The sequence below is a fragment of the Sylvia atricapilla genome, chromosome 3 (genome assembly GCF_009819655.1).
Source record: "Sylvia atricapilla isolate bSylAtr1 chromosome 3, bSylAtr1.pri, whole genome shotgun sequence".
NCBI classification, from domain to species: Eukaryota; Metazoa; Chordata; class Aves; order Passeriformes; family Sylviidae; genus Sylvia; species Sylvia atricapilla.
In genome coordinates, this window is record NC_089142.1 from 474726 (window position 1) to 497424 (window position 22699).

General features: G+C 70.9%; 1 protein-coding gene across 1 annotated transcript in view; it reads right to left on the minus strand.

The window, feature by feature from the left end:
- DNMT3A (DNA methyltransferase 3 alpha) overlaps window positions 1-20748 on the minus strand; it is a 34238-nt gene extending 13490 nt beyond the window's left edge. Inside the window, exons 1-4 of the mRNA XM_066314555.1 lie at window positions 20669-20748; window positions 13092-13272; window positions 8905-9009; window positions 3471-3792 (exon numbers count right to left, since the gene is read on the minus strand). Coding sequence (XP_066170652.1) covers window positions 3471-3792; window positions 8905-9009; window positions 13092-13160 — 496 coding nt within the window. The 5' untranslated portion in view covers window positions 13161-13272; window positions 20669-20748. The remainder of the gene's footprint in view (window positions 1-3470; window positions 3793-8904; window positions 9010-13091; window positions 13273-20668) is intronic.
- Between the last annotated feature and the right edge of the window lie 1951 nt (window positions 20749-22699).

Below are 22699 nucleotides of genomic sequence, written 5' to 3' on the forward strand. Positions count from 1 at the left end.
AGGAGGTGTCGGCGTGGGGCCGCGGGGCCGGGACCCCGCAGGGCAACGGGCCCACCCAGGACCCTGGGGGGAGATGGAGCCCACCCAGGACCCTGGGGGGAGATGGAGCCCACCCAGGACTCCGAGGGGAGATGGAGCCCACCCAGGACTCCGAGGGGAGATGGAGCCCACCCAGGACCCTGGGGGGAGATGGAGCCCACCTAGGACCCTGGGGGGAGATGGAGCCCACCCAGGACTCCGAGGGGAGATGGAGCCCACCCAGGACTCCGAGGGGAGATGGAGCCCACCCAGGACTCCGAGGGGAGATGGAGCCCACCCAGCCCGCCCGGGGGTCCCCCTGTGCCGGGCCCTGGGGTGCTGCCCGTGTCCCGCAGGCGCTGCCGGTGGCCCGGCGGGTTTGGGGGTCTGGGGCAGTGACCCCCCCGGGCAGGGGAAGCGGCACAGCCCCGCTGCTTCCTGTGCTCTCGGCACATCCGCGCCGCAGGTCGTGCCGAGGCGCTGCCAGGAAAGAGGCTAAAAATAACCCCGGGTGTTTGGGGGGGTGAGAACCGCCGGGGGCACCGCGGGGTGGGTGTGCAGGGGGCTCGCACCCACTGCGGGCACCCCTCGGCGCTTCGCCCTGGGCACTGCCCGCCCTGGCACGCACCCTGTGGGACACCGGGACATTCCTGCAGCTGATCCAGCCCCCCACGGCAGCTGCAGCCCCCCAGAGCAGAGGAGGAGAGCAGCCCAGGGCTCTGCTCTGAGTGCTGGGGACAGCAGGGGACGTGGGGAACAAGGGAGAATTTGGGACAAGGGGGGACACTGCAGGGTGGTGGGGCACACTGCAGGACACTGGGATGGTAGGGGACACCTTGGGACACCGGGGAACAGGAGTGTGTGTGTGTCCTCCAGCTATGCCCAGGCATCCATGCCATCCTCCCGGTGCTGCCCGCAGCCACAGGGGTCTCAGGGGGGGAAACTGAGGCACGGGAGGGGGCCTGGCCTGTTCTCAGATGCTGGTCCCCTCTGTCGCTGGGACTGGTCAAACTGGGAGGGAACGGAGTGAAGCGGGGATTTCATCCCAGGCACGGGACGGCCGCCGAGCCCCGGCGGGAGGGAGGAAGGACAGGGGAGGGTCGGGCAGGAGCCGAGCCCGGCGCTGGAAGGTGCCGGTGAGCCCACGGCCGGAGCGCTGGGGATGGCTCCCTGCGGGAGTGACCGAGCTCCCGGCAGTGTCACGGCTCTCCCGGGGCTCCCGGGGCTCCCGGGCACGGCTCCCACCGCACTCCCGCCGTGTCCGGCCGCCCCGGGCCCGCACCAGCCCCCGCTCCCCCCGGCCGCGGCTGCGGCGCTCCCGCGGCTGCGCCTCGTGACTGCGGCAGCATCTGCAGCGTGCGGCTCATCCATCCATCGTGCCAGGCAGCCGAGCTGCCTCTGCCCCTGCCAGCTCCGTCCCTGCCCCTGCCAGCTCCGGCCCTGCCCCTGCCAGCTCCGGCCCTGCCCCTGCCAGCTCCGGCCCTGCCCCTGCCTGCTTCTGCCATCCCTGCCTCTGCCCCTGCCAGCTCCGGCCCTGCCTGTCCCAGCTCCATCCCTGCCCCTGCCAGCTCCGTCCCTGCCCCTGCCTGCTTCTGCCATCCCTGCCTCTGCCAGCTCCATCCCTGCCTGTCCCAGCTCCGTCCCTGCCCCTGCCAGCTCCGTCCCTGCCTCTGCCTGCCCCAGCCACCCCAGCCTCTGCCAGCTCCAATCCTGCCTGCCCCAGCTCCGTCCCTGCCTGTCCCAGCGCCATCCCTGCCTGCTTCTGCCATCCCTGCCTGTCCCAGCTCCACCCCTGCCTCTGCCAGCTCCATCTCTGCCCCTGCCTGCTTCTGCCACCTCTGCCTGCCCCAGCCACCCCTGCCTGTCCCAGCTCCATCCCTGCCTGTCCCAGCTCCATCCCTGCCTGTCCCAGCTCCATCCCTGCCCCTGCCAGCTCCATCCCTGCCTGTCCTAGCTCCATCCCTGCCTGTCCCAGCTCCATCCCTGCCCCTGCCAGCTCCATCCGTGCTCTCCGCTGTCCATCCCAGACCCTCGCTGGCACCACCAGTGGCTCGGCACGGTCAGCCATTCTCTGTGATGATTCCACTCAGGAAGGCCCAAGTGCCAGAGCTGGGAATGCTGAGAGGGGAGTCCTGAGGTCCAGGGGGACCCTCTAGGGTCCAGTCTGTGCTGTGGCCTCTGATCCTGTCCCCGGGCACCCCGGGGTCACCTGCAGACCCCTTCCCAGAGGTGTCACAGCCCGGGGGGATCCCCGGGGTCACCTGCAGACCCTCCCCGGAGGTGTCACAGCTCCGGGGGTCCCCGGGGTCACCTGCAGACCCTCCCCAGAGGTGTCACAGCCCCGGGGGTCCCCGGGGTCACCTGCAGACCCTTCCCGGAGGTGTCACAGCACCAAGGGATCCCCGGGGTCACCTGCAGACCCCTTCCCAGAGGTGTCACAGCCCGGGGGGATCCCCGGGGTCACCTGCAGACCCTCCCCGGAGGTGTCACAGCTCGGGGGGATCCCCGGGGTCACCTGCAGACCCTCTCCAGAGGTGTCACAGCCCGGGGGGATCCCCGGGCACCCCAGGGTCACCTGCAGACCCTCTCCAGAGGTGTCACAGCACCGAGGGATCCCCGGGGTCACCTGCAGACCCTCCCCGGAGGTGTCACAGCTCCGGGGGATCCCCGAAGTCCCCGGGGTCACCTGCAGACCCTCCCCGGAGGTGTCACAGCTCCGGGGGATCCCCGAAGTCCCCGGGGTCACCTGCAGACCCTCCCCGGAGGTGTCACAGCCGGGGGGATCACCGAAGTCCCCGGGGTCACCTGCAGACCCTCCCCGGAGGTGTCACAGCCCCGGGGGTCCCCGGGGCCCGCTCCCCTCGGGGCTGAGCAGCCGCAGCTCCCTCAGCCTGAGCCCAGCAGAGACGCCCCAGCCCTGCAGCATCACAGGGCACTCGGCGGGCTCTCCCCAGCTTGTCCCTGTCCCTCCTCGTGTCCCGAGGAGCTGGCGCTGGGCCTGGTGCTGTGGGGTGGCTGCACTCCCTGGGCACCTCCTGACACGGCCCAGAAATGCCCTGGGGACCCCCAGTGCTGAGCTGGGGGCTGGGAGTGACCCCTCTGCCCTGCCTGCCCCCCGGCACCAGGGCCAGCACCTCCCAGCACGGGCAGGGCTGCCACGGGGAGCTGTCACCGGTGGGCAGGGCTGTGCTGGCACCAAGGGACACCGAGCACGAGGATTGGGGTCCCTGTCCCTGTCATCGGGAAAGGCCACATGGGACACGGGCCCAGCGGGAGGGCACAGCCCCTCCACTCCCACCTGCTGCCCCCAGCCCAAACCCCACACGGCACGGAGGGGCTCAGCCCTTCCTCCTCCTCCTCCTCCTCCTCAGCCCGGAGCCCTCGCGGAGCAGGACGGTGGTGGGGACCCCTGGGGGGGCTGTCGTGGGGACCCCCCAACGCTGAGCTCTTACTTTTCTCGGTGGCCTCCAGGAGTTTCCTCCTCCCGCGTTTCTTCTGGGGGTCGGAAGGGGCCAGCTCACCCTCCTCGGCCGGGGCGTCCAGACCCTCCTTGGGGGTGCAGCGGCCGTTCTCCAGCGCCCGGCCGGTCTCTCCGTCCGCCAGGCTCTCCGTCTCGTCCTCCTCGGGCCGCCCGCCCTTGGGGCTCCCCCCGGCCTCCTCGGCGTCCCCCTCCACGTCCCCGTTGGGCAGCGGCTCGGCGGGACTGGCCTCGGGGCACGGCGGGGGGCACTTGGGGACGGCCGCCGTGTCTTTGGGGGTGTCACTGCTCTCCGCCTGCTGAGAGGACGGGAAGGAGCCGCGGTTGGTGCCGGTGGCAGGGGACAGCACACCTTGAAAAGTCCCCACGTCCTGCGCGCCAGGTGTGACAGCTGCCTGCTGAGGGGACCCTTGGGACCAGGACACAGTGTCACAGCACCCTCTTGACCAGGACATGGTGCTGTGTCACCCTCAGGACAAGGACACTGCCATGGCACTCTCAGGACTGGAACACACAGGGGTGTGTGACATCCTCATGGACCAGGACACATTTGGGCTCATGGCCAGGACACAATGTCACCCTCAGGACATGGACAGAGTGATAGGACACTTTGGACAACGACAAATGCCGTGACACCCTCAGGAACATAACAAAAGGTGACACACCATAAGGATCAGGACATGGAGCCACAGAAAGCTCAGGACCCAGGACAAGGACAAAGGGACATGACACCTTCAGAGCGAGGTGCCACAACCCTCTGGGGACAGGACATGGGGCCATGGTGCCATCCAGAACATGGTCTGGGATGTGCCCGGGGTGTCCAGTGCCCCGTGGGCAGAGGGGACACTGGCACTGCCCACCCTGCCTGGTGCACCTGTGCCACCACCCTGGGGTGAGGGGACAGCAGGGGACAGCAAGGGAGCCCTTGTTGTGGCCCATCCCCACTGGTGTGGGCACATGGGACAGGGGTGTGTGTGTTAGGGACAGGCAGAGACAGGCCCTGTGATAATGTCATGACACACACATGTGCAGGTGTGTGTGTGACACGTGTGTATGCAACAGGTGTGTGTGTGACACGTGTATATGCAACAGGTGTATGTATGTGACAGGTGTGTGTGACAGGTGTGTGTGTGTGCATGTGACAGGTGTGTGTGTGACAGGTGTGTGTGACACGTGTGTGTGATAGGTGTGTGTGACAGGTCTGTGTGTGACAGGTCTGTGTGTGACACAGACCTGCACGTGTCCTGCACTGCTGGTACTGTCACACACATGTGTCACACACACACCTGTCACACTCCAGCCCCACTCCAGCCCCGTGGAGCCGCTCGGGCACTGGCACTGCTGCCTCGGGCACAGGGTGACACCCAGCTTCCCTGGCACTGCTGCCTCGGGCACAGGGTGACACCCAGGTACCAGCCCAGCACTGGCACTGAGCGCCCCAGACAGACACATGGAGGTGCTGCCACTCCCTCCCGGTGCCCCCGGTGTCCTCCCGCAGCACAGGAGGGTGACAGAGTGGCACGGTGTGGTGACAGGGCATGGTGACAGTGCCAGGGTGGCACGGTGTGGTGACAGGGCATGGTGACAGGGTGGCACAGTGTAGTGACAGGGCATGGTGACAGTGCCAGGGTGGCACGGTGTGGTGACAGGGCATGGTGACAGGCTGGCACGGCGTGATGCCAGGGTGGCACGGTGGGCAGTTGGCCACCTCCTGCCTGTCCCCAGTGAATGACAGGTGCCACAATGGCCCATTTGGTGACAGGGTCCAGGGAGGGGACATGGCACTGCTGGTGCGAGCCAGGGGGCTCAGAGCAGGGGCCCGTGAGGGGCTGCTGCCACTGAGGGGAATGGCAGGTGACAGGCAGTCTGTCCTCCCCGAGGTCTCCGTTTGTGCCACAGGGCACAGGAGCCCCCGGTGTCCCCAGCATGGCATGTCCCCCCTGGCCACTGCCACCTCTGCTGCCTCCTGCTCCCCCTACCCAGCGCTGCCACTTCCCTGGAGCTGGGAAGGGAGGGGTGAGGGGACACCAGGGCGGGATGCTGGGGCTCAGGGGACTGCAGCAGCACTGCGGTGGCCCGTGCCCACCCTGGCTGCACCGGGCCTGGACCCGGGGAGGGCACGGTGCCCCGAGCAGACGGCGGTGCCATTGCAGGGCTGTGGCACCCCACGAACGAGGGCACCCCGGGCTGTCAGAGGCCGAAGGTGTGCCCAGCCCGGGGATGCCCAGCCCCGGGAGGACCCACCAGGGCATGGGGTGGCAGCAGGGACACCTCAGCGTGGCCGGGCAGCAGCACAGGGAGCTGGAACCAGGGCAGGACGGATGCCGGGGAGCCAAGTCCCCACCAGCCCCACGGAGCCCCCGGTGTCCCCGGCACAGCGGCACCCCCGGCTCGCCCTGAGGGGTCCCCGGGTGCCGTTCCCCGGGGGTCCCGGTGCCCCCAGCCCCGCTCCCGCCTCCGCCTGGGGCCGCATCCGCGCCGAGAACAATCGCAGGGCCCCGGGAGGAAGCGGGAGGTCGGGGATGGGGATGTGCTGCGGCCAGGGGGCTGCGGGAGCCACGGCTGCGGGGTTTGGGGGCCCTGGGACACCCGGGGCGGCTGCAGGGCTCTGGGGTGGCTCCGGGGTGGCTTTGGGGTGGCTCCGGGGTGGCTTTGGGGTGGCTGCACGGCTCTGGGGTGTCTTTGGGGTGGCTCTGGGGTGTCTTTGGGGTGGCTCTGGGGTGGCTGCAGGGCTCTGGGGTGTCTCTGGGGTGTCTTTGGGGTGTCTTTGGAGTGGCTCTGGGGTGTCTTTGGGGTGGCTCTGGGGTGGCTCTGGGGTGTCTTTGGGGTGTCTCTGGGGTGTCTCTGGGGTGTCTCTGGGGTGTCTCTGGGGTGTCTTTGGGGTGTCTTTGGGGTGTCTCTGGGGTGTCTTTGGGGCGGCTCTGGGGCGGCTCTGGGGTGTCTCTGGGGTGGCTCTGGGGTTCAGGGGGGCTGTGGGAACTCGGCAGGGCAGGGATGGGTCCTGGGGGGCTCAGCTGCTGCGGGGCGCTGGGGACACAGTGGCACGGGCTCCTTTGGTGCTGCCAGGCTCTGGGGGTGGCACCAGGCCTGACCGTCACCGCACAGTGCCCAGGAGCCCGCAGGGCAGGAGGGGCTGGGACACCAGCGCTGGGACAGGACAGGACACATGTCCCCTGCCATGACATCCTGCGGGGACAGGGACCCGCCGCCCACGCAGCCCCACGGCCGCCCTGCCCTGGCATTCCCCGTGCGCCCCACACCCCGTGCCAGCCCCTCCGCAGCTGCCTGGCCAAACGTGGCACCCCAGTTTCCCTACCTGGGCTGGGAGCGGAGCCCAGCTCCCCGGGTCCCCGTGCCACCAGCACCGTGCTGTCACCCGCCCCGGGCCGGGGGAAGCGCACCCAGCCCGCGGTGGCCTGTCCCCTTCCCGGCGCTGCGGGGCTGTCCCTGTCCCCGAGAAGGGCCGGCGGAGGAGCCTTCCTGCGCACCCACCCACCGCTTCCTCTGCTGCCGGGCCCTGGGAACAAGCGCTGCCTTTCTCCGGCTCCCTGCCCTCGGCTGGGCCCCCGCCAAAGCGGCTGCTGCGCCGGGAGCCCGCGGGGCTGATGGCCCCCTGCCCTCCCCGCTGCCCCGGGGACACGGGGGGACACTGGGGACAGTCCCCAAACAGGGATGACGGGGGTCAGCGCTTGGGGAAGGTGCCCCCGTCACCCACAGAGCCACCCCGCTGAGGAGTGTCCCCCTGCCAGGCGCAGCTGGGACTGGGGACACTGGCCTCGGAGCCGTGACATGCCACTGCATGGCTCAGCATGGCACACCGCAGGACAGCCTGGCACGGCTGGGCGCGGCCTGGCACGGCTCCCTGATACCGTGACACCCGTCCCCACGGGGCTGTGCCCAACCCGCCCCCTGCCAGTCCCCTCTCTGCCACCCTGTGTCCTCTCACAGGGGGAGGTGGCTGCTCACCCCCGTGGCCTGCCCACCATCACCCCGGGCACGGGGACCCCAGGGTGGCACCCCCAGAGCCAGCCTGGCGCCCACGGCATGTGCCAGCTGCTCTCAGCCTGCCCTGCTGCCCCCAGCCTCTCCTCGGGGGGATGTTTTTAGTAGCTCACATCCATAGGGGCTTTCCTGGGCTCCTGGCAGCGCCTGGGGTGGCCACGCCAGCTCTGCCCTCTTGGCACTGGGAGCTGCTGGCCAAAGGGGCAGCCCTGGCACCAGCTCTGCCACCAGCTCTGCCACCAGCTCTGCCACCAGCACGGGCACAGTGTGGGTGTGCTGGGACACACAGGGACAGGCGCCCACTCCCAGCTGCGGGGCAGGATGTGCCCGGTGCCCTGGCACTGCTGCCATCCCTTCAGGTGTCCTGGCACTGCTGCCATCCCTCAGGTGTCCTGGCACTGCTGCCATCCCTCAGGTGTCCTGGCACTGCTGCCACCCCTTGCCCGTGCTGGGGGGTTCCTGGGGCCGGCTCTGCTGGCCGGAGCCCTCCTGGCTCCCAGGCTGTTCCTGCAGCTTCTCCCTTGCTCCCGTGCCAGCATTGTTCTCGCAGCGCGGCGGCTCCCCCCGCCCCGGCACGTTCCTCCCGGCCCGGAGCACAGCCCCGCACGCCCAGCTGCCTTCCCGGGGCCCTGGCACCCGCAGGGCACGGATCAGCGACCACCGGCACGGGCAGCTCGGACCTGAAACGTCCCAGAGCGGGATTAACCCTTTCGGCTGCCAGAAACTTTTCCAAGAAAGGATTTGCAGCTTTCTGAGAGTGAAGGTGCCTCGGCTCCTGTTTGTCCCCCAGGTTCTGCTCGTTCCCCTGGCCCACTCATCACTGTGGGCCTGTTTGTCACCTCTCTGTCCCCTCCTGTGGAACGAGGACTGGGGACACTGTGTGAGCCTGGGAGAGTAAGGACACCTTCCCCCTGGGCCTTCAGCATCCAGAGGAACCTGCTCCTCCACTCACACTGAATTCAGTGTGTGCCACCTGGCCACCCCACAAGGAGGGAGCCACTGAGGCTCCCCGATGGCACTGGGACACACCGATGGCACTGGGACACTCCAAAGGGATGAGCCACGATTGTCCTCAGCCCCCTGTGCCAAAGCACCCCTGGGTGCCCTGAGCACCCTGTGACTCCTCTGAGCCCCGTGAGAGCTGAGCCAGCCCCGAGTGCTGGGTGGGCATCGCCTTGGGCAGGAGCCAGGGAGGCTCTCAGAGGCCCCAGGGTGTGAATGCTCCTCGAGTGGAGCCCCACGGAGCGGGATGGGCCCTGGGGAGGCACAGCCCCTCTGGCTGCTCTGGGCTCTCCTCTGGCTCAGCACACGGGGCAGCCAGGAGCTGAGCTGTGCCACCACCATGACCACAGGGCAGGACAGCCCCCGGGGGGACACCCACCGGCCCACAGCTGGCCCTGGCTCACCTGGGCATGTTTGCGCTTCCTCCCGGGCCGCCCGGCTTTCCTCATGGGCGTCCCCGGCTCCTGCTTCTCCTCCTTGCTGGGGTTCTCCTCGGGCTCCTCTTCCCCCTGCGGGCCGGACACAGAGAGGACGGTCACGGGCTGGGGCTGGGCACGGCTCTGCTCCTGCCCAGATCCCACCGGCACCGCCGGCCAGGTGGGAGCCTTGTGACATCGTCGGGACGGCAGCACCGGGACACTGAGGAGGGTGACGGTGGCTCCTGCCACACCTGGGCTGTGACACAGCCTGATGTAGGCCTGAAAGCCTCTGGGGTGACCCTCCTGCCCCGTGCCACTGCTGCCACCTCCCCACGCCCTGCAGGCTCAGGGCAGGGGCTCCTGCCCCAGGGAACGCAGCAAGGGCTGTGGGGACACGTCACAGCACGGGCCTGCAGACAGCCATGGGGCTCCCTGGGGACACGGGCCAGCAGCAGGAGCCGGGTGCCCTTGGAGCAGGCAGCTGCCAGCCTCGGGGAGCCCGGAGCAGCTGGCAGCGCCCCGTGCCCTGTCCCCGCTGCGGTGGCCCTGGCGGCACGCGTGTGCCAGCATGGCGGCGCGGCAGGAACAGGCCTCCAGGAAATGAACCTGCTGCCGTGCCGAGGCCACGGCAGCGCCGACAGCCGCCGTGCCGGGGGCCTGGCCGGGCACCGGGGCACCGGGGTACCGGGGGTACCGGGGGTACCGGGGGCACGAGGCCACGGCGTGGGGTGGCGTTCACCTGAGCCCCAGAAGATCTCGGCGGCAGCAGCCAAGCAGGAAGAGGCCACGGAGGGGGAGCAGGGGAAGGAGGAGAGGCCGGTGGGGGGCTGGTGAGGGAGAGGCCAGGGAGGGGATGGGGCTGGCAGCCAGACAGCGCCGGCATCCAGCTGCAGCCGCGCGGCCCCGCACCCCGGCGGGCGCCAGAGCCGGCCGCATTCCTGCCCCGTGTCCCCCCGAGCTGGGGCGGCAGCACCGTGGGGATGCAGCTGGGACGTGCCTGTGGGTCCAGCACGAAGATCCCACGGCGTTGGGACACGCTGTGCCCCAGGGCTCTGGTGCCCCTTGGCCGTGGTGCCCGCAGTGGCCACAGTCCCTCTGTGCCACCCAGCCCAGGCTCAGCCGCATCCCCGTGCCCATCGCTGCCCGTCTCCCCTGCCTGCTCTCGGCGCATGTGGGATGCACAGGAGCCACGTGCAGCTCTGTCCCCAGCCCCCACGGTGTCCCTCCAGAACCCTGCTTGTCCCAGCCCCACTCGCCTGCCTGTGGGGCTGGGCAGCCTCCAGCCCCCTGCACAGACCCCAAGCCCTGCAAGGACCCCCCAGCCCCGTGTGGGGACCCCCCAGCCCCGTGTGGGGACCCCCCAGCCCTGGCACCTGCTGGCACCACCAGGCCTGAATGAGGACAGGGGACCCCACAGCACGCAGGGGGCTCTACCAGAGCTGGGGCCCACTCCCCAATGCCATCCCAGCTGGAAAGTTTTGGGACAGATCCAAGGACGATGTCAGGATCCCAGATCCAGCACTATCCTGATGCAGAAGTGCCTGACGGGGATTCTGGGGGTCCCTGCCCCTGTGCCTTGCTGCAAAGCGAGGGCAGCACCAAGGAGCCCAGGGGTCCAGGCCAGCCCTGCTGAGACCCCAGTACCTGTCCCTTTGCCCCGGCGCTGCCCTGGCTGCTGTCCCTCACCACAGTTCAACTCGCCCTGGCAGCATTTACACTGGATGTACGTGAAAGATTTGGGGGTGCCAAGTGCACCAGGTGGCAGCCACGCCTCCCATGGCTAGGAGAGGACGCGGCTGGGGAGCACCCGGCGGGCGCCAGAGAGGCCAGGAGGCTCCAGGGTGAAAAGATGGAGGGACAGAGCTGGCCCGAGGGCTGCCATGGTGAGGGGACAGCGATATCGCTGCTGTGGAACCGGGGAGACACCTCCAGCACCTATGAGGACAGGGAACCCTCCCCGGAGCACAGCCGGCACCCCAAAAGCAGGGCAGGAGCAGGGGCGCGGCCTGGGCAGCAGCAGGGCTGGGCAAAGGGCTCCGGGGGGGCTCTGCTCCCCCAGCACGGAGGGGGTCAGTGCCGCAGCCCCCGCGCCGCCCGCATCCCGCCGGGAGCTGAGTCATCCCGCATCCATCCATCCATCCATCCATCCATCCATCCATCCATCCGTCCATCCATCCATCCATCCATCCATCCATCCATCCGTCCATCCATCCATCCATCCATCATCCATCCGTCCGTCCGTCCGTCCGTCCGTCCATCACCCCGTGCCCGGCCGCGGGGCTCCGTGGCCCGTCCCCGGTGCTGCTCCTGCGCCGCTGCCAAGCAACAAGCCGGAGGGAAGGGCGGCCGAGCGCAGCGGGCTGAGCTGCGGCATGACGCAGTGCTGCCTGCGCCGCCAGCCCCGCGCCGCGCCACCGGCATCACGGCCCGGCCCGGGCCCCGCGGGGACACCGGCCACGGAGACCTGCCCCGGGCGGCAGCGGGGCTCGGCCCCGCCGGGAGCCACCGGCCCGCCGGAGGTGTCGGGGACGGCTCCTCGCCGCCGGCCCCGCGGGCAGCGGCCGCCCTCGGCACGGGTGACCTCGGCGTGTGGCCGCGGGGGAGGCGACGCCGCGTCCCGCGGGGTCAGCCCGGGACAGCGCCGGGCGGCAGCTGCCAGCGCCGGGCACCGGCAGGAGCCGGGGTGTGGGGCTGCGGAGAGACTGCCGTGTGCCCGGGGCTGCGGAGAGACTGCCGTGTGCCCCGGAGTGCAGAGACACTGCCCCGGCTCTGCCCTGTGCCCGGGGCTGCGGAGACTCTGCCCTGTGCCCGGGGCTGCAGAGACACTGCCGTGTGCCCGGGGCTGCGGAGACACTGCCCGGCTCTGCCCGGTGCTGCAGAGACACTGCCCGGCTCTGCCCTGTGCCCGGGGCTGCGGAGACACTGCCGTGTGCCCGGGAGTGCAGAGACACTGCCCGGCTCTGCCCTGTGCCCGGGGCTGCGGAGACTCTGCCGTGTGCCCGGGGCTGCGGAGACACTGCCCCGGCTCTGCCCTGTGCTGCAGAGACACTGCCCTGTGCCCGGGTCTGCAGAGACACTGCCCCGGCTCTGCCCTGGGCTGCAGAGACACTGCCCTGTGCCCGGGGCTGCAGAGACACTGCCCCGGCTCTGCCCTGGGCCCCGTGTGCCCCCAGAACCACCCCAAAGCTGGGGGGCTGCACATCCACCCCGCTCCTGGCTCCTGCCGGCAACTGTGGGGCAAGGAGAGACCGACCTGGTCCCCTCAGGGTACCCGTGACCCCAACTGTGCCGAGAATGGGCCGGGCACATCCCAGAGGACACACACAGGCACATCCCAGGGGACACACGGCACATCCCAGGGGTCACACGGCACATCCCAGGGGACACACGGGCACATCCCAGGGGACACACGGCACATCCCAGGGAACACATGGGCACATCCCAGGGGACACACGGGCACATCCCAGGGGACACACCACCCAGCCCCCCCGGCCACCGGGAGCAGTGGCTGGAGGATGGGGAACACCCGTGTGCCAGAGCAGTGTGACCCAGGCGGCCAGCAGGAACTGGGATGACCCCGACCTGGCGGTGGCCGCAGTGGCCGGTGTCCAGCTGGCCGCAGCCCCGGTACCCACGCCTGGAGCAGCCGTGCCCTGCGCTGCTGGACACTGCCCCACAGGAAGAGCGATGGCTTTGCCAGCCCTGGCACCGAGCGGCCACCCTGGCCCGGCCACTGTGCCCTCCTGAGGCTGGAGGGGGTGCAGAGACCCCCGGGATAGGCGGGACCCCCATGAAGGGGGAGCAGCGCTGGCACGAGGGTGACAGGGGCCACCACACAGCACAGAGCATGAGCCCAGCACACGCTCCGGGGCCGGGACGTGCCCCATCCCGGGGGACACCTCCCTCGCGGGGTCCCCCCGCCCCGCCAGCCGCCTCGGCCCAGCTCTGCCCGCAGCCGGGAGGTGACAGCAGGTCTCGGCGCCCTCCCCAGCGCCAGGAATAGCTCAATCCGCGCTAATCCCGCCCGCGGCTCAGGCCTCTCCCGGCTCCCCTCCGCCGCACGGGGCTGGGGTGTGGCGCGGGGCCCCGCAGCCCCTTTCTGCCGCCGGAGCCGGAGCCCCGCGGGGCCCGGCACGGGCCGGGACGGCCGCAGCACCCCGCAGCCCCGGTACCTTGTGCGTGTCGAGCGCCTCTCGGCTGGGCGCGGGGCTGCCGGCGTCCAGGGTCCCGCTGGACGGCATCGTGCGCCTCGGGGCCGGGCGGCCGCCGCCTCTTCAGCACCTGAGCGGGCCCCGCTGCGCCTCCGAGGGCTCCGGGAGCCGTCCCCCGCCGCCTGCCTGGATCCTGCTGCCCCTGCGGGAAGCGGAGAGGGACGGGGGTGAGGGGGTGCTCCCGCCCCGCCGCCCCCCGGGCCGGCCCCAGCCCCGGCAATTATTAACACGCCTCAGCCTTGACTCGGCCGGGCTGGGCTCCTTCCCCGCCCGAGCCCCGACCGCGGGCTGCGGCTCCGGGCTGCACGGTGCGGCTCCGGGGTGCACGGTGTGGGGTGCAGTGCCGGTGCACGGTGTGGGGTGCAGTGCCGGTGCACGGTGCGGCTCCGGGGTGCACGGTGTGGGGTGCAGTGCCGGTGCACGGTGTGGGGTGCAGTGCTGGTGCACGGTGTGGCTCCGGGGTGCACGGTGTGGGGTGCAGTGCCGGCGCAGGGTGTGTGCAGAGGGGTGCACACAGTGGGGTGCAGCGCTGTGGGGCACGGGCTGCTCGGTGTGGGGCACGGGGAGCCCGCAGGGGTGCAGTTGTGGGGCGCAGTGTCCGTGGTGTGGGGCCCGCGGCATGGGTGCAGGGTGCAGGGTGCAGGGTGCACACTGTGGTGGGGTGCACCCAGCAGACGAGGTTCAGTGTGGGGTGCCCTGTGCATGTTTTGGGGTGCACCGTGCGGCGAGGTGGGCTGTGCAGTGAGGGGTGCACTTTGTGGGGTGCGGGGGCAGAAGGGCTGTGGGGTGCTGGGTACAAGCTGTGGGGCAGGGGGTGCAGGACAGCTGCTGCGGGCTGTGGGAGGTGCAGGGGGCACAGGGCAGGGTGTGGGGTACCAGGCACGGGCTCCGCACGGTGGAGGGTGTGTGGGGTGCTGGGGACAGGCTATAGGGTGCCGGCAGCGGGGGGACAGGGAGGTGCAGGGTTGTGGGGTGCAGGACCGGGGGGGAGCCGGGGGGGTGCTGGCTGCAGGGACCGGGGGGACGGTCTGGGGGGGTGCCGGCCGTGCGGGACAGGCTGTGGGGTGCAGGGTGCGGGGTCCCGGGTGCGGGGTGCCGGCGGCGGGGGGCCGGGGGCCGGTTGCGGGGGGCCGCGGGGGAGGCGCCAGCCGGCACCTGTTGCTATGGCAAACGCTGCATTCGCCATGGCCGGGGCTGCTGTTGCCTTTGGCACCGGAGCTGCAATTTGTTTCTAGAGCTTTCCAGCCGCAGCCGTTCCCAGCGGCGGGCGGGGGGCTCGGGCGGGGGCTCGGGGGGGCCGGGGAGGGCAGGACGCCGCTCGCAGCCCCTCTCCCGGCCCAACACACCCGCGGCCCGTGCGGCGGGGGCTGCTGCTGGGGGGCTGCAGCCGCCCCCCGCCACAGGCACGGGGCTCCGCCGGGGTTTGGGGTGCCGGGCCGGGGGCTGCGGGACAGACTGGGGAGCTGAGCCCCCCCTGCGCCGGTGCCCCCCGAAAGGCCCCTCCGGCACAGGGCTGAGCCGGGCCGGGGGCAGGATGGGGCAGGGGAGGGGAGGTGGGTGCGGGATGGGGCTGCAGGGTTGGGGTGCGGGACCGGGGGGTGCAGGATGGCACACGGGGCTGTGGGGTGCACGCTGTACCCCCAGGCATCTAGTGCAGGCCAGCGGGCGCTGGGCAGGGGCTCCCCGGCCCCTTCCCTCACCAGCGCGGGGAGCCCCCGGGGAAGCCCCGGCCCCATCCCTGGCACCGTCCCTTTCCTGGCACAGGGTGCCCACGCCAGCTCCCCGCGGGGACACTCGGGCCCGGCCTGGCACTTGGCCCCTGGCACCGCGATGCCCGTCGCTGAGGGGCTGGCACCCCCCGCACCCCCAGGACACCGCTCTTGGCCCCCTGTCAGCGGCCGTGCCACAGCCGCACGGCTCGGCACGGCTCGGCCCGGCACGGCACCACCTCGGCCCCACGTTCCCCCCGCGAGTCTCCTCGGGGTGCCGCCGGCAGAGCCCCCCACCCTGCCCGGTGCCCCCGGGGAGCCCGGTCCCGCCGCGCCTCGCACGGCACGGCACGGCACGGCACGGCACGGCACGGCACGGCACGGCACGGCACGACACGTGCGGCCGGGAAGCCCCGGGGACACCGCGGCGACACCGGGCACCTCGGGGGATCCCCGGAGGTCCCGCAGGCGGGGGTCTGCGCCGTGCCGCCGGCACCGCCCGCAGCCCCCCACGGCACCGGGGTCCCTCCGGCAGCCCCGGGGAGCGGCCCATTCCCCCCCGGTGCGGCGGCGGCCGAGCCCGCTCGGCGCTGCCGAAGGGGCAGCTCTCGGCTTTGATTCGCTTCCAGCCAACATGGTCTCCAAATGCTCTAAAAATAGTTGTTCCGCGCACAAACCCCGCGGCGGCTCCGGCCGCCGAACAAAGCCGGGGAGCCGCGGCGGCCTCCCGCTGCCCAAAGCCCGTGCGGGACTCGGCCCCGCCGCCCGCGCTCTTACCGGGCTGCGCTGGCTGGCCGCGGCGCTGCGGGACGGCACGGCACGGCACGGCACCGTGCCCTCGCCTCAGGCCGCCGGCCCCGTCCTCGGCGGCATGCCCCGGGCTCGGCGGCGGAGGCGGCCCGGCGGTGGCGGTGGCGGAGCGGCGGGGCAGCAGTGTGTCCCCGCCGTGCCCGGTGTGTCCCCGGCGGCGCTGAGCGGGCGGGCGGGGGCCCGCGGTGCCGCTCCCGCACGGCAGCACCGGCGAGTCACGCTCGCCGCGGCGGCAGAGGCGTTCCGAAGTAGGTTACCTGCGCCGGCTGGGCGAGACACGAGGCAGCCACCGGCACGAAAATGGAAAACCCACCCGAAATCCCGCCTTTTTTCTTTTTCCCTTTTTTTTTTTTTTTTTTTTTTTTTCTATTTTTTTTTTTAAATATATTTAGGGACCTCGGCGGTGCCGTGCCGCAGCCGGGAGCCTGCAGGGACCTAACCGGCCATTTTAGGTGACGGCGAGCGGGGTCCCCCGCAGCCCCGGCGGCGGTGGCGAGCGGGGGACACCGTCACTGCAGTGTCCCCCCCCCCGTCCCGAGGTGACCCCGCGTGCGGCGGTGACACCCCCCGCCTTGGCCGGGGTCCCTCGTGCGCCGGCGGCGCTGGGGACGCACGAGGGACCCCGTCCAAGCGCCTCTCCCGTGACAAGTGCCGCAGCGTATTATTATTGTTGTTGTCACTTTGAGTCACTGCCACCACCGCGCTCCTCCTCCTCCTCCTCCTCCTTCTCCTCCTCCTCCTTCCCAGCACCCAGGGAACAACTCCGGGATTGACTCAGAGGGGACAGGAGCGGCGGCCGTGAGTCAGCCCCACCTTCTGCGCCCCCCACCCTGACTCACGGCGAGGGGGGGCCCCTCCGCGTGGGAGCCGCTGCCAGGGGGGCCAGGAACACGGTGGGCGTCCCCGAGCTACGCAATTTCGCCTCCGACAGATGGTTGTGCCGAAACCACCGTGGCCTTGACCTCATCTCCGGAGTTGTAATTTAGGGGTGAAATATTTGGCCTCTGCGGGAGGAGCGCCTGGCCACACGTGCCACCGGGATCCGGGGCACTCGGGGGGATGGAGTGCCGCTGAGAGCTCGGCGGATCCGAAAAACAGACCTAAAAACGGAGGGGGGACCCTGGGGTGGTCAGCAGCTCTGAGCCAGCCCCGTGGGGCAGCCCAAGGATGGAGTCACTGCACCCCACAGCACCCCGGGGAGTGATTCACTGCACCCCACAGCAGCCCGGGGAGTGATTCACTGCACCCCACAGCATCCCGGGGCGTGATTCACTGCACCCACGGCACCACTGCACTCCATAGCACCCCAGGGAGCAACACAGGGCACCCCACAGCACCCCTGAGAGTGATGCACGGCACCCCAAAGCACCCCACGGCACCCTGGGGAGTGATTTCCTGCACTCCAGGGCACCACAGCACCCCACGGCACCCTGGGGACCCACACAGGGCCCTGCCCTGCTCCCCACCACAGCCAAAGCCGGGGACCTGCTGCACCCCACAGCCACATGTGTCACAGCAGGACCACGGGCAAGGCCAGGGGAACACCAAACTGCCCAGGGGATGGGATCCATGGGGTGGGATCCATGGGGTGGGATGGAATTGGGATGGGGTGGGATGGGACAGTGACGTGTGTCACTGAGGTGGGATGGGATGGGACAGTGACGTGTGTGTGAGGCCCCAGCGCCAGGCCGTGGTGCAGCTCTGCAGGTGGGACAGTGTGGATGGAGCCAGCAGGATAATGAAGAGGCTGCTGGAGCACTGGGAATGTCCCACCATGAGCACCCATGAGCTGCACGTGCTCCGGGAGAACTCTGGGGGATGATGTGATCCCAGTGAGCAGCGCCCCAAGGCCCACGGGGACCCTGGGGCTGCTGGGGAGCAGGGCTGGGAGCTGCACCGGGGCAGGAGCGGGGCTGGAGGCAGGATCAGGGCTGGGCTGGGAGCTGGGAAGGGCGGTTAACCGCGGGAACAGGCCCAACAGCACCGGCACGCGCCGAGCCCCGCGGCGGGGAAGCGCCAGGCACGGCTGCCAGGTGAGCACAGCCTGCCGCGGCTTCCTCCTGCGCCGGGAGCCCAAACACACCCTGGAGACATCCCACCAAACTCTGGAGCCATCCCAGTGAACCCTGGAGACATCCCACCAAACCCTGGAGACATCCCAGCGAACCCTGGAGACATCCCACCAAACTCTGGAGCCATCCCAGCGAACCCTGGAGACATCCCACCAAACTCTGGAGCCATCCCAGCGAACCCTGGAGACATCCCAGCAAACTCTGGAGACATCCCACCAAACTCTGGAGCCATCCCAGTGAACCCTGGAGACATCCCACGAAGCTCTGGAGCCATTCCAGCAAACCCTGGAGACACCTCAGTGAATTCTGGAGCCATCCCAGCAAACCCTGGAGCTATCCTACCAAACCCTGGAGCCACCTTAGCGAACCCTGGAGCCACTCCACCAGACCATGGAGCCATCCCACCAAACGCTGGAGCCATCCCACCAGATTATGGAGCCATCCCACCAAACTCTGGAGCCACGAGTGAACCCTGGAGCCATCCCACCAAACTCTGGAGCCATCCCACCAAACCCTGGAGCCATTTTCCCAGACCCTGGAGCCACCTCAGTGAACTCAGGAGCCATCCCACCAAACCCTGGAGCCACCCCACCAAACTCTGGAGCCATTTTCCCAGACCCTGGAGCCCCCCCAGCAGCCCCAGGCCCTGTCAGAGGCGCCGTGGCGGCAGCAGCTGGCACACGTGTGTTCCTGGCACACGCGTGTTCCCGGCACGCGCCGGCAGCACCTGCCAGGCCCGGGCACTGTCCCCGGGGCACGGCGCCTGCCGGGGCACGGCCCGTGGGAGGGCTGGGGCGGGGATGGGCCAAAATAAAACACCCTGCACCAGAACCACCGCCCGCGGCTCTCCGCCACGGCACGGCACCGTGCGGCACGGTGCGACACGGTGTGACACGGTGCGACACGGTGCGACACGGTGCGACACGGTGACACGGTGTGGCACGGTGTGACACGGTGTGACACGGTGCGACACGGTGTGACACGGTGCGGCACGGTGTGACACGGTGTGGCACGGTGTGGCACGGTGTGACACGGTGTGGCACGGTGTGACACGGCGCGGGGCTCCGGGGGCAGAGCCACTGGATTTGCAGGGCCATGGCCAGTCAGGGTCACCGGGGGACATCAGGGGACACCGGGACACGCGGGGCCTGCGGCGGCCGCTCCTCGGGGCAGCGGTGGGAAGTTTGGAGCTGAGTCAGCACCGGGGCTGCCGGGGGCAGCGGGGCCGGTCCCGCACCCGGCCGGGGCTCCCGGGGCTCTCCCGGCGGTGACCGCCACCACGGGCTGCGGGTGCCCGCTGCGACGGCGGGACTCGGCCGGTCCCGCGGTGACACCGGCGACGTCACACAAAAGGGCAGAAACGCAGAAAGAGGAACTGAGCGAGGAGGAAAATCTCATTTGCCCACAGGTTTGCGCAGGCGAAACACCCCGGAAAGCGGGGGGAGGAAATGGCAGGGGGAGGGAAAGGGGAGCGAGGGGGAAGCGAGGGGGAAGCGAGGGGGAAGGGAGGAAGGCAGCGCGGGGAAGTGGATGGGAAGTGGGCAGCAGCGGGAAGGGGGAGCAGCAGCAGGGAAAGGGAAATGAGGGGGAAAGGGGGAAGGAAGGGCGAGATAAGAAGGCAGAGGGGCAGGGGAGTGAGGGGGGGGGGGGAAGCGAGCAGGAAGGGGGAAGTGAGAGGGCCAGGGAAGGAAGGAAGGGGGAAATGGGCCAGAAGGGGGAAGTGCTGAGGAAGTGGGCAGTGAGTGGGAAGCGAGGAGGAAATGCACAGGCCGGGGAACAGAGCACCAAGCGGGCAGCGAGCGGGGAGCAGGCAGAGGGAACGGGGAGCAGGCAGAGGGAACGGGGAGCACCCAGAGGGAACGGGGAGCAGGCAGAGGGAAGGGGGAGAAGGCAGAGGGAAGGGGGAGCACCCAGAGGGAAGGGGGAGCAGGCAGAGGGAACGGGGAGCAGGCAGAATGAAGGGGGAGCACCCAGAGGGAAGGGGGAGAAGGCAGAGGGAAGGGGGAGCAGGCAGAGGGAACGGGGAGCAGGCAGAGGGAAGGAGGAGCGCCCAGAGGGAAGGGAGAGCACCCAGAGGGAAGGGGAGCAGGCAGAGGGAACGGGGAGCACCCAGAGGGAGCGGGGAGCAGCCGCGGCCCGCCTGGGGACACACAGTCCCCGCAGTCCCCCGGGCCGCCCCCTCCCGCCCGCCCCGCGGCGCTTCGCCTCCCCCGAGGGGGATTTTTGGTGCAGAATCCCCCAAGTTCGGGCAGGGCCGGCCCGGCCGCTCCCCCCGCCGCGGGCAGGGCAGGGGCGGCCTCGGCCCCGCGAACCCCGGGGGGGGCACACGGCGGTGCCACCGCGGGCCGGGAGGGGACCGGGGGGACGGCCGGCGGTGCCACCGGGCCCCGCTGCCCTTCAGCCGCCCGCGCCGCGCTCAAGGACACGGCGGCGCCGCGGGGGCCGGGCCGGGCCGCACAGACAGCCCGGTCTCACCGCCGGGCCGAGCGGGGCCGGGTCGGGCCGGGCGGGGGCGGCGCGGCCCGGGGGGGCCCCGAGGGCCCGGCCCTGCCGTGTTTTCCTGCCGCGGGCCCGGGACGGGCCGACACACCGGGGCCGCGCCGGCCCGGGCCGAGCCCCGCCGAACCCCGCCGGAGGCAGCCGAACCCCGCCGGAGGCAGCCGAACCCGGCCCGGAGGGAGCCGAACCTCAGCCGCAGGGAGCCGAACCCCCGCGGAGGAACCCGAACCCCCTCCGGACGGGCCCGAGCCCTTCCGAAGGCACCTCCCGAACCGAACCGGACGGGGCTGAACCGAACCGGACGGAGCCGAACCCCGCCGAACGCACCGAGCGAACTGAACCGAACGGCGCCGAGCGGACGCGAGCGTTCCCGAGCGGAGCGGAGCGGCAGGCCGGGGCCGCCGGGGCCGGTGTCCCGCCGGGGCCGGTGTCCCGCCGTCCCGGTTACCTGGGCCGGTGCGGGCCCGGCGCAGAGCCCCGCCGAGCCGTGCCGAGCCGTGCCGAGCCCCGCCGAGCCGCCGCCGCCGCTGCGCTGCCCGGCCAGGCCTCCTCCCGCAGCGCCGCCGCCTCCACTGCAGCACCGAGCCTGCCGCGCGGTCCTAGCGCCCGCCGCCCAGCGCACCGGCACGGCGGGCACGGCTCGGCACGGCTCGGCTCGGCACGGCACGGCACGGCACGGCACGGCACGGCACGGCGGGCACGGCACGGCACGGCACGGCACGGCTCGGCACGGCACGGCACGGCGGGCACGGCTCGGCACGGCACGGCACGGCTCGGCTCGGCACGGCTCGGCACGGCTCGGCTCTGCTTGGCACGGCCGGGCACGGCACGGCACGGCACGGCACGGCACGGCACGGCACGGCACGGCTCGGCACGGCTCGGCACGGCTCGGCACGGCGGGCACGGCTCGCACGGCTCTGCACGGCACGGCACGGCACGGCTCGGCACGGCGGGCACGGCACGGCTCGGCACGGCACGGCACGGCACGGCGGGCACGGCACGGCACGGCACGGCACGGCACGGCTCGGCACGGCACGGCACGGCTCTGCTTGGCAACGGCACGGCACGGCACGGCACGGCACGGCTCGGCACGGCACGGCACGGCGGGCACGGCACGGCTCGGCACGGCACGGCTCTGCTCGGCACGGCACGGCACGGCTCTGCTTGGCACGGCTCGGCACGGCACGGCACGGCTCGGCACGGCTCTGCTTGGCACGGCACGGCTCTGCACGGCACGGCTCGGCTCTGCTTGGCACGGCGGGCACGGCACGGCTCGGCTCGGCACGGCACGGCTCTGCTTGGCACGGCGGGCACGGCAGTCACGGCACGGCACGGCTCTGCTCAGCCCAGCACGGCATGGCATGGCACGGCATGGCCCAGCCCAGCCCGGAGCTGAGCTCCTGCCCCAGGGCAGGGCCAGGGCCCGGTGCCAACACATGGCGTGCCATCCCAAACCCTGCCGTGCCAAACCAAGCCGTGCTGTGCCAAGCTGTGCCAAGGCATTCCGTGCTGTGCCCAGCTGTGCCAAGGCATTCCGTGCTGCGCCAAGCCGGGCCAGGCCACGCCAAGTGTGGCCCAAGGCTGGGCCATGCCAAGCCGTGCTGTGCCAAGCCCTTCCAAGCTCTGCCGTGCTAAGAGCAAGCAAAGCCATTCCGTGCCGAGCCAGGCCAGGCCAGGCCAGGCAGAGTCAAGGGCTGTGCAGTGCCAAGCCGAGCTGAGCTGTACCGTACCAAGCCAGACCGTACCAGACCAAGCCAAGCCAAGTGCAGTTCAGGGCTGTCCAGTGTCAAGATGTGCCAAGCCTTGCCAAGCTGTGCTGGGCCAAGCCAGGCTGGGCCAAGCCAGGTGTGGTCAGGAGCTGTGCAGTGCCAAGCCATGCCAAGCCAAGCCAAGCCAAGCCATCCCTTTTTCCCCATCCCTTCTCCCCACACTGGTGCCAGCGGTGTCCCCCCGGCCCCTGGGCAGTGTCCCCTCGGCCCCTGGGCAGTGTCCCCCTGGCCCCTGGTGGCACACGACACTGACAGCACATCTCGGGGGGTTCTGGTCCCCCCGTGCCAGGAGCCCCTGGACCCTCCCTGGGCAGGGGACGCCAGTGCTGAGGGGACACCAGTGTCCCTGATGCCGTCCCCGTGAGGCGCTGGCCTGGGGCTGCTCGGGGAGCTCGGGGCTGGTGGTGGGCACGGAGCCCCGGGAATTTCAGCGGGCACAGATCCACAGCAGCACATCCGAGGCCTTGGGGACGGGTTTGGGATTCCCTGACAGGTCTGGTGTGCTCTGCGGGAACGGGGGGAGCTGGGCTGGGGCTGGAGAGCCGGGCACTGCCAGGACACCCAGCAGCTGCTGGCGAGGGCACGGAGGCAGAGCTCAGGGAGCCCTGGACACTCCAGAGGAGGCAGAGGGCCGTGGGGAGCTCACGCTGCCCTCCCGGCACCTGGCACAGGCGTTGCTTTCAGTCCGCAAAAACCCGGGCGTGATCCAG